Below are 11,553 nucleotides of genomic sequence, written 5' to 3' on the forward strand. Positions count from 1 at the left end.
GAAGGACGTTGCAGGTTACACAGGAATATAGAGAAGCTGCAGAGCTGGGCTAAGAGGTGGCAAAAGGAGTTTAATGCAGAAAAGTGAGAGGTGATTCCCTTTGGAAGGAATAACAGGACTAAGCTGCAGAGCTGGGCTAAGAGGTGGCAAAAGGAGTTTAATGCAGAAAAGTGTGAGGTGATTCCCTTTGGAAGGAATAACAGGACTAAAGAGTACTGGGCGAATGATAAGATTCTTGGTAGTGTAGATGAGCAGAGAGATCTCTGTGTCCATGTACATAGATCCCTGAAAGTTGCCAGCCAGGTTGATAGGGCTGTTAAAAAGGCATACGGTGTGTTAGCTTTTATTAGTAGACGGATTGAGTATCACAGCCACGAGGTCATGCTGCAGCTCTACAAAACTCTGGTGCAGCCACACGTGGAGTATTGCATACAGTTCTGGTCACTGCATTAAAGGAAGGATATGGAAGCTTTGGAATGGGTTCAGAGGAGATTTACTAGGATGTTGCCTGGTATGGAGGAAAGGCTGGGCGAATGATAAGATTCTTGGTAGTGTAGATGAGCAGAGAGATCTCTGTGTCCATGAGGAAAGGCTGAGGGACTTGAGGCTGCTTTTGTTAGCAGAGAAGATTGAGAGGTGACTTAATTGAGACATATAAGATAATCAGAGGGTTAGATAGAGTGGACAATGAGAGCCTTTATCCTCGAATCATAATGGCGAGCACAGGGAGATGTAGCTATAAATTGAGGGGTGATAGATATAGGACAGATATCAGAGGTAGTCTCTTTACTCAGAGTAATAGGGGCATGGAACGCACTGCCTGCAACAGTAGTAAACTCGCCAACTTTAAGGGCATTTAAATGGTCATTGGATGAACATATGGATGAAAATGGAATAGTGCAGGATAGATAGGCTTCAGACTGGCTCCACAGGTTGATGCAACACAGGTTGACCAAAGGACCTGTACTGCTCTGCAATGTTCTATAAGTCGAAACAGTTAGGATTATGGTGAAAGTGAGGACTGCAGATACTGGAGATCAAAGTCAAGATTAGAGTGGTGCTGGAAAAACACAGCAGGTCAGGCAGCATCCGAGGAGCAGGAAAATCGACGTTTCAGCCAGGAGCCTCGGATGCTGCCTGACCTGCTGTGCTTTTCCAGCATCACAGTTAGGATTATGTTTGCTGGTGTTCAGAAGAATGAGGACTGATCTCATAGAAACCTGTAAAATTCTAATAGAACTGAGCAGAGTAAACACCGGAAGGGTACTCCCCACGGCAGGGAATACAGAACCAGGCATCACAGTCTAAGAATATGGGGTAAATCATAAACGACTGAGAAGAGGAAAAAATGTCTTCACCCAGAGAGTGGAGAACCTGTGGAACTGTCTGCCTTAGAAAGCAGTCAAGCCCAAAACATTGTATGATTTCAATGAGTTGGATAGAGCACTTGAGGCTAAAGGGATCAAAGGTTATGGAGTAAATGCAGGAGCCGGCTATTGAGTTGGATGATCAGCCACAATTATAATGAATGACATAGCAGACCCAAAGTGGCCAATAACATACTCCTGTTCCTATTTTCCATTCTGTGTGCCTTAGTTATGATTTCCTAAATGAAGATGCGCCATTCATTTCAACCTCAGAAATGCAAGGACCTTACTACCAATAGCTAGGAGGTTGCCATGGTGATGAAGAACGTTTTCACATCCAACAAATGCAGAGAGGGAGTTGGATATTTCTGCAGCATCTTGCAATTGCCCGTCTTTGAGTCGACACTGTCCCTTGTGGACAAACTAGTTTCAATCCATCTTACTAGAGACAGGAAGGTGAAGTACACAGGATTGCGGTCTTTGTAAGGGGACATGGTGCCAGTGACTACATGCGCATCATTTTGCTGGAATTGCCATCCTGTATATAACAGAACAGGATTCCAATCCCTCACTGCCTCGCTACCATTTTGCCATAGCTACTGAATCTAGCAATGGGAACAGTCAGATGGCTTTCTTCCACGACCATCCATTGCACTGGTTACATCTGAGCAACAATGGCAAAACACGGAATGGCTACTGGGCTATCTGCTGATAATATGATCGATGATTCCAGTGCACAACCCCACACATATGCACGAAGCTATGCTGGCTGTCGGGCAACCGTAAGGGCACATACAAGTGGCTGCATAGGTGGACAACTACTCTCTTCTCAAGACAGACCATCGGACATCCATGCTATCCTTGTAGCCAGGTTGGATCCTATTGCTGAAACTCCCATCCCAACAGCACATCGACTTTCCCACATTATACTCCATTTGCCAACTTTTTACCCTCTTAATTAACCTACCAGTATCTCTCTGTAAACTGTTTGTATCCCTCTCACAAACTGCCTTTTCATCCATTTTTGTGTTGACTGCAAATCTGGCTACAGTACATTTACTTCCTTTTTCTTCTTCTCTCAGAGGGTTGAGTGTCTTTCGAAGTCCTTGTCACAGACAGTTGTGGAGGCAGAGTCCTAGCATATATTTAAGACTTAGATAGATAGGTAGGGGAATCGAGAGTAGGGGAATGATCAGTAGGGGAATCGAGAGTTGCAGGGAAAATGCAAGAAAATGGACATAAGGAATGTTATATGAGCCATGAAACCACAGAATGGCAGACCAGGATCCAGAGGCTGAATGGCCTGCTCTTGAACCTATTCCTTATGGTCTTGTGGATAGCAGCTGTTAAAAGAAGTAGCTCAAATTTCTTACTTCCAGTCGAACTTCTTGCCTGCAATGTGTGCATTATCAGGATTCCAGGTGCCAAATGAACATGGTTATCCAACCACAACCAGTTGGAAAGCTGTGACTGCTTGTGCCAAAATAAAATCGACACTTCCATACACAACACTTAAAAATCACACAACACCAGGTTATAGTCCAACAGGTTTAGTTGGAAGCACTAGCTTTCGGAGCAACGCTCCTTCATTAGGTGATGAAGGAGCATCGCTCCGAAAGCTAGTGTGCTTCCAATTAAACCTGTTGGACTATAACCTGGTGTTGTGTGATTTTTAACTTTGTACACCCCAGTGCAACACCGGCATCTCCAAATCATGACTACTACACACAAAACTAATTGTGTGAAATCAAAATTCATCTACACGCCTTTACAACAGATGTCAACTAAGCAACAAAAATAGGTAGACAAATGAATCCCAAAATAAACTGGAACAAAATTAAAAGCATGGAATGTAGTCATAAATATATAAAAAAAATTGAAGACTGAATCATTAAAATGAGACCAATCACATTAGTTTATGACCACTGAATGCACTGTTCACCAAATGGAGAACAATAAACTGCTCATTTAATCAAACAATTTATATAATTACATAGCTCTAAGCGGCACGGTGGCACAGTGGTTAGCACTGCTGCCCCACAGCACCAGAGACCAGGTTTCAATTCCCGCCTCGGACAACTGTCTGTGTGGAGTTTGCACATTCTCCCCGTGTCTGTGTGGGTTTCCTCCGGGTGCTCCGGTTTCCTCCCACAGTCCAAAGATGTGCAGGTTAGGTGAACTGGCCATGCTAAATTGCCTGTAGTGTTAGGTGAAGGGGTAAATGTAGGGGAATGGGTCTGGGTGGGTTGCTCTTCAGAGGGTCGGTGAGGACTTGTTGGACCGAAGGGTCTGTTTCCACACTAAGTAATCTAATCTGCTTGGCAATTTTAAAATTTGTCTCAGGTGCAACAGTAAATTATTTGCATATCTTTCAATCTGATCTAGTGTATTTGCTCCTCTACACTAGGGAGTTTGAACGGTTTACTCAGACTGCAAACAGGACATCACTTTAAGGACACTTGCCAATTTACTCACCTTTCTACCTTAGGTTTGAAGTGTTCCAGTGAAGCCCACCACCAACTGGAACAACAGAACCTCAATTTCCTTTTAAGCACTTTATAGCCTTCTGAGTTCAACACCGAGTTCAGCAATTTCAGATCAAAAACTCCACCCTCCATTTTGTTTCCCCATCCTCTATACAACATCTGACTTTTATTTAGTGGCACTTGAGATCTATAATCCTGCTAAATGAATCCCAAGATCCAGTAGGCTCAGGAGTGGCAGTTAGAATTTAATTTAGATAAACACGCGGAGTTACATTTGGTAAGACAAACCAGGACAGGACTTTAACAGTTAATGGTAAGCCATGGGGAGTGTTGTCGAACAGAGAGACACCTAGGGGTGCCACAGTAAACAGGGTGGTGAAAAAGGGTGTCTGGCATGCTTGCCTTCATCAGTTACAGCACTGAGTATAGGAATTGGGACGTCATGTTATAGCTGTACAAGACACTGGTGAGGCCACATTTGGAGTACTGCGTACAATTCTGGTCAGCCTGCTGAAGACAGGATGTTATTAGACTGGAAAGAGTGCAAAAAAAAAGATTTATAAGCATGTTCCCAAGACTGGAGGCTTTAAGTTATAAGGAGAGATTGAATAGGCTGGGACTTTTGTCCCTGGAGCTTCAGAGACTGAGGAGTGATCTTAGACATTCATAAAATCTTGAGGGGCATAGATAAGATGAACAGTCAAGGCTTTTGCCCCAAGATAGAGGAGTCCAAAATTAGAGAGAATAGATTTAAAGTGAAAGGGGAAAGATTTAGATTACTTAGTGTGGAAACAGGCCCTTTGCCCCAACAAGTCCACACCGACACGCCAAAGCGCAACCCACCCATACCCCTACATTTACCCCTTACCTAACACTACGGGGAATTTAGCCTGGCCAATTCACCTGACCTGCACATCTTTGGACTGTGGGAGGAAACCCACGCAGACACGGGGAGAATGTGCAAACTCCACACAGTCAGTCGCCTAGGCGGGAATTGAACCCGGGTCTCTGGCGCTGTAAGGCAGCAGTGCTAACCACTGTGCGGCCCACAAAAAGGAACCCGAGGGGCAACCTTTTCCACACACAGGGTGGTGCACATATGGAACAAGCCAGAAGAAGTGGGTAGAGATGGGTAAAATTACAACATTTAAAAGATGTTTGGACAGTTCCACAAATAGGAAAGGTTGAAAGGGATACGGGTCAAACACAGACAAATGAGATTAGTTCAGTTTAGGAAATCTGGTCGGCATGGACAATTTGGGCTGAAGAATCTGCTTCTGTGTTGTGTAGGACTCTATGGCAACACCCTCTAAGCTTTCGCTCACCTTCCCTGCTCTTCCACTTACACACCGTTTTTGTATAAAATAAAATTCAAGTGACCCTCAAGTTAAACCATCCCCAGTCGTTTCTCTCTCATGACAGAACAGTTCTATGGTCCCCTCTGGCAATATGGCAACTTTTTGTTTTTATTATACAAGTTAACTCACTGTCTTTGTAAGAAAGCAATAGGCTTGCAGATGTATAGTCTCTTTAAAAGATGCAATGAAATGCTTCACAACCACTGATATGATTTCTGCATCACTGTTCTAATGCAAAATATATCACAGCAAAGATCAGCAGAAGCAGCTACCCAACACGAGTAATGAAATAATTAGTTTTATTCATTTTGGTTAGAGAATAAACATGCCCAGGTCTTTGTAAAACACCAATACTCTTGTTCAAATTTCCATGCAATCTTTTACATTCAATTCAGAGCTTGGATAGGGCCTCTGTTTGAAAGCTGACGCCGCCAACTGCACAATCCTCCTTTAACTGTACACATGGAATGTCAGCCTAGCCTACGTGCTCATGTTTTTGTAGCGGGCTTTGGGGAAATACAACCCTGACTCAGAAGGTGTTAACCAGACTGACAAGCTTTATTTTCCTGTGTTTTCCTCAATCTCTTTTTTAATTCGGGGTATTTTTGTGACCTGTGTAAGTGGGTCCTTTGGTGCAAATCCTTTTCCAGTCACTTTACTTAAAATGTCCATTAAAATTTTCCAGAGAAAGAAAATAATCTGGATAAGAATTCCTTTTGACAAACTTCTCACCTGATAATTTAAAAAATGCACAATACTATGTGATATACAAAAGGTTGATAAATATCTCAAATAATCCATTGGTGGTACTAATTACTTACAGAATATTGTTCCAGGTTTCTCTCTTTATTGGCTTCTGTATCCTCAAGGTCCTTGGTAATTGCAGCAATTTGTCGTTTTTTATCATTAATAGCTTGATCAAGTGATTTCAGCTCTTTCTTAATCCATTTATCTCTTTCCTCTTTTGACGTAAACTGACTGCCTCGACCCTGTTTAGCATATAAATCTGTTCTTTCCTGGGTTGCCTGTGCCAACCTAAGTAGAATAAAAGACAGAATATGAGGACTACGACAATTTGGCTTGCAATATGCCTCCTCAGGCCTTTAAGACTGCAAGCAATAACTGTGCTTTTGAAGCCTCTATTGCATAAGAATACATTTTTCAACAGTCCATCACTAAAACAAGGACGAACTCCCAGTAGTCAAATCATTCTTTAGATTTACTTTTCCTCGATTCCATTGGTCAATTTATACTGTGCAAACACTTTAAAACCAGATAGCTTTGCATTCTGACATATTCCACCTCGGCTTTACATGGTAGATTTTAATGCAACAGCAGGAACTAAATGCTCATGTTGCATCCAGTAGTGCAAAATATTCCTTAAAATTACTGCGACAGTGCTAAGGCTTCAATGTCCAAGTTGTGTATTAACTTTACATTTCACCTATAGCATATAAAAAGCCTTTACATTAAATTTAAATCTACTCCAAGTGTGAATTGTGATGATAATACATGTTACACATGTCCAAACTCTTGAAAATCCAAGCAGAGATCTGAGATATTAAATACAATTTATGATTTCAAATCAAACAAAAATTACCAAGATGTACAGAAAATGGCTAACAATGAAAGATGAAATACTTAACACAAACAGAAAAATTGATGAAATAACAAACAACCATGGAGAAATTAATATAAATAGATAGCAACGTGCCTAGATTTAGACCCGTCTGAAGAAGGGTAATTGGACTCAAAATGTTTGCTCTCTACAGATGTTGAATTTCTTCATACATTTCTGTTTTTGTTTCAGATCTTCAGCAACCGCAGTTCTTTGTTTTATTTATTCTACATCTGCCATTCTCGCCGCACCCACAAATGCACTTGGTCTATTTAATCACATTGCAGGCGCTTTCTACTTTCCTTACTACCTGCTTTGTTACCAATGGTAGCACCAGCAAACGCAGCTGTGTTGCTGACCCATATTGGTAACCCATCCACCACTGTCACCAATTTAACATTTTCACCCTGGAACCCAGTCCTCATATCCCTTTCAAACTATCTGCAGGTCCAAGCTAAAGTATAAAATACTGTATCTGCCTATTTCCCTCCATTTACACTGTGATAATTATAGAGTAAGAGAGTCATTTTTAAGCATCAATTCCCAAATCAATATATCCTTTACACTAAAAGCTAATTATATTTTTAATCATAAAATCAAACTTCAGCCTATGTGATCTTCATAATTTAGTGTGCCAAAGGATTAAAAAAAAACAGCAGCTTACCAAAAGGAGTTCACATTGAAGTAACATATGTCTAGAATAGATTCCCTACAGTATGGAAACTGGCCCTTCCACCCAAAAAGTCCACACCGACCCTCCAAAGAGTAACCCACCCAGAACCATTCCCCTACATTTACCCCGACTAATACACCTAACACTACAAGCAATTTAGCATGGAGGATTCACCTGATCTGCACATCTTTGGATTGTGGGAGAAAACTGGAGCACCCAAAGGAAACCCACGCACACACGGGGAGAACGTGCAAATTGCATACAGACGGTCACCCAAAGTGGGAATCGAACCCACATACCTGGGGCTGTGACGCAGCAGTGCTAACCACTGAGTCACTGTGTCACCCACACTTATGGGATGCCTAATAATGCCATTCTCAAAAAGGAATGGACATGTATGTAAAACATTTTTTATATAGAATAACATCTTATGAAATTTCACTGAGACATTAAAAGACCAAATGGGACACCAAGACAAAAGAGGGCTTATGTGAACAACATTTTATCCAGTGTTCTAACAGTTGATATTGAAAGAAAATTCTGCCACCAGTATTCTAACTTACATCAAGTGTTTTTCACCTCACAGCTGCCCCATATTGGAAACTCTATCACCATTCTAACATTTTCACCCCTGATCTCAGTCCTCATATCCCTTCATGGCCTCTCCTCTTCCAACTTATGCTACATCCTCAAGAGCTATTGTTATGGAGTAGGTCAGACCACTCAAAACACTTTTAAGCAGGCAGCCCAGACCATAATTTTGAAATTTGTTTTGGTAAGTGTACAGTGAAAATTACCCAAAGTAAGTTAGCGAGGTTGACTTCCCCGTTTAAAAACAGCCAATTTTTAAAATTACACAATAAAACACATGGAACAGAATAAAGAACCCCTACAGAATTCAGTCCATCCAAATTAGACTTAATTATGCTGTTCCAAATATACACAATAGACCCACTAGGCAAGCCCCCTTAAACACAGTAATAAAAAAGAACAGATGCTTACAGGTTGAAGTTAGAAGGGCAGAAAGAGAGAGAGGCTGTTCACATAGTCCACTGCTGAACTCCCAACTAGTTCTGAACTGAACTGCTCACCTAGAGAGCTTACCACTTCCCTTTCATTACACAGGTCACTTCTCAAACATGACCATTTTGGCCTGAAGTCTCATCTATTTACATATAAACAAAAAAGCCTCTCAATACCCTTTAATGTCTGTACCAAACCAGTCTAATTGAAACCAGGAGTGGTTTATGACCCCTCTGAAAAAACCAAGGACACAGTATCCTTGAGAAAAGGAACAGCTTTTATATAAAAAAAGGGACCAGCTTTATGACACAACAACTTTGCAAGAACTCTGCATTGCTTCAGCTATGGCTTTGTAAAGGAACAACATGCAAGAAAAATGCTCAAGAAAAATGCAGAATAATATTTCAACTTATTTTATTTATCTCTTTAACTTAATGATAACAGGATAACTGCATTTCTCTACAGAGTTCCAATTGTAGTAAAAATAGAAATATAAAATTAACTAAATAATTGGACCAAATAGCTGTCAGAAATATTTGGATATGAGTGACCAAAAGATCAAGGAACAATCTATTAGTATGTATAAACTGGAAGAGCCAAGGCACGATGGAATCAAAAACTGGCAAGAAAAACTGCAAATAACAATGGGTGATACTAAAGGAGATGCTTCCAGCTGCAGCTCAGGTGCATTCAAGTGCAAAAGGTTTGGAGAATCAAAGCCAGAGCTCCTTGGAATAACAATGAAGTTGGAAGAATATGATAAAACAAAAGAAAAAAGGGAGCATGATACATGTCAGATGAATCCTTCTAGGGAGGGAGAACCAATTCAAATACAATAGGGGAAGAGAAGAGGAAACGGGGTGGCACGGTGGTTAGCGCTGCTGCCTCACAGCGCCAGAGACCCGGGTTCAATTCCCGCCTCAGGCAACTGTGTGGAGTTTGCACATTCTCCCCGTGTCTGCGTGGGTTTCCTCCGGGTGCTCCGGTTTCCCTCCCACACTCCAAAAATATGCAGGTGAGGTGAATTGGCCATGCTAAATTGCCCGTAGTGTTAAGTCAAGGGGTAAATGTGGGGGAATGGGTCTGGGTGGGTTGCGTTTCGGCAGGTCGGCGTGGACTTGTTGGGCCAAAGGGCCTGTTTCCACTCTGTGGGTAATCTAATCCAAAGTAAAGAAAATAAGATTGATACAGACAATGAGAATAGAAAGTGAAAAATAAAAACAAGCCTAAAGATTTTCCACTAGCAGTTCAGCAGGTAGCAAGTAGACTGGGTCCTAGTGAGTTTTGAGAAGATTTGTAGCTCAGGTTGAGCTTTTGGATGTAGGTTTGCTCGCTGAAAGGTTCATTTCCAGACATGCATCAGAATTCCTCGAAGCATGGCATTCCAACTGGAACTCTATCAACAAACACATCGAGTTAGACCCCATCTACCACCACCTGAGAAAAGGAACAGGAATTGACTTCACCACATGAAATAACGTCACCACAGGAAATAACATCACCAACCCAAACATATAAATAGAAAGCAGGAATTTTCAGCATTGCTTCGCCTGAGGCCCACTGAAGATGTTACCTAGCAGGGTAATGAAACAAACCTTCCAGATCAGTGAGCAAACCTGCATCCAAAATGAGTCCTATTAGGGACAGGTGTGATAAAATGCTTAAGAGGCAGATATCTGGGCTAAAATGACTAATTTGTATTTTGTACCAGAGAATTCATGAAGGAAAAGCTGACAATGAAGGGAGAAATGTTGGTAGGACTAGTTTTTATTTCTAACCTTCCTTGGATACAGGAAAGATGCTAAAGGATTAGAGCAGCACATTTAACACTTTGTTAAAAGGAGGGGACAAGGACAGCTCTAGTAACTATATACAAGTAGCTTATCAGTGGTAGATACTTTTTTAAAAAGAATAAACAGGGAAAACAAGAGGCACTGGAAGAGACTGGAATTAATTAAGAATAGCCAATATAAATTTGATATCCATAAATCTTGTTGACGAATCTAATTGAATTTTTTGATGAAATAACAGAGAAGGATGAGGAAAGATTTTGTCCATTTGGATTAAAGAAAACGTTTGATAAAGCATCACATAAAAAAGGGGTCCTTAAGAGAACTGTGACTCATGTAGAAGGGCCAGTGACTGTTTGGATTTTTTTTAAAAATCAATAAAAAGAGAATACACTGAATTGTGGTAAACATAGAACATAGAAGAATACAGCGCAGTACAGGCCCTTTGGCCCTCGATGTTGCGCCGATCCAAGCCCACCTAACCTATACTAACCCACTATCCTCCATATACCTATCCAATGCTCGCTTAAATGCCCATAAAGAGGGAGAGTCCACCACTGCTACTGGCAAGGCATTCCATGAACTGACGACTCGCTGAGTGAAGAACCTACCCCAACTTCAGTCCTATATCTACCCCCCCCACCTTAATTTATAGCTATGCCCTCTTGTAATACCCGACTCCATACGCGGAAAAAGGTTCACACTGTCAACCCTATCTAACCCCCTAATCATCTTGTACACCTCAATCAAGTCACCCCTAAACCTTCCTTTCTCTAATGAAAACAGCCCCAAGTGTCTCAGTCTTTCATCATACGATCTTCCTTCCATACCAGGCAACATCCTGGTAAACCTCCTCTGCACCCGTTCCAGTGCCTCCACATCCTTCCTATAATATGGCGACCAAAACTGCACACAATATTCCAGATGCGGCCGCACCAGAGTCTTATACAACTGCATCATGACCTCAGGACTCCGGAACTCAATTCCTCTACCAATAAAAGCCAGTACGCCATATGCCTTCCTCACCGCACTATTTACCTGGGTGGCAACTTTCAGAGATCTGTGTACATGGACACCAAGATCCCTCTGCTCATCCACACTACCAAGTATCCGACCATTAACCCAGTACCCCATCTTTTTGTTATTCTTCCCAAAGTGAATCACCTCACACTTAGCTACATTGAATTCCATTTGCCACCTTTCTGCCCAGCTCTGCAGCCTCTCTATATCCTGCTGTA

At 41.7% G+C, this 11,553-nt stretch overlaps 1 protein-coding gene across 1 annotated transcript in view; it reads right to left on the minus strand.

The window, feature by feature from the left end:
* Positions 1-11,553, minus strand: part of smc3 (structural maintenance of chromosomes 3) — a 131,397-nt gene that overhangs the window by 63,409 nt on the left and 56,435 nt on the right. The window contains exon 13 of the mRNA XM_043713100.1: positions 6,033-6,246. Within this exon, the coding sequence (XP_043569035.1) occupies positions 6,033-6,246 (214 nt within the window). The remainder of the gene's footprint in view (positions 1-6,032; positions 6,247-11,553) is intronic.

Source organism: Chiloscyllium plagiosum, chromosome 22, assembly GCF_004010195.1.
Source record: "Chiloscyllium plagiosum isolate BGI_BamShark_2017 chromosome 22, ASM401019v2, whole genome shotgun sequence".
Lineage (NCBI taxonomy): Eukaryota > Metazoa > Chordata > Chondrichthyes > Orectolobiformes > Hemiscylliidae > Chiloscyllium > Chiloscyllium plagiosum.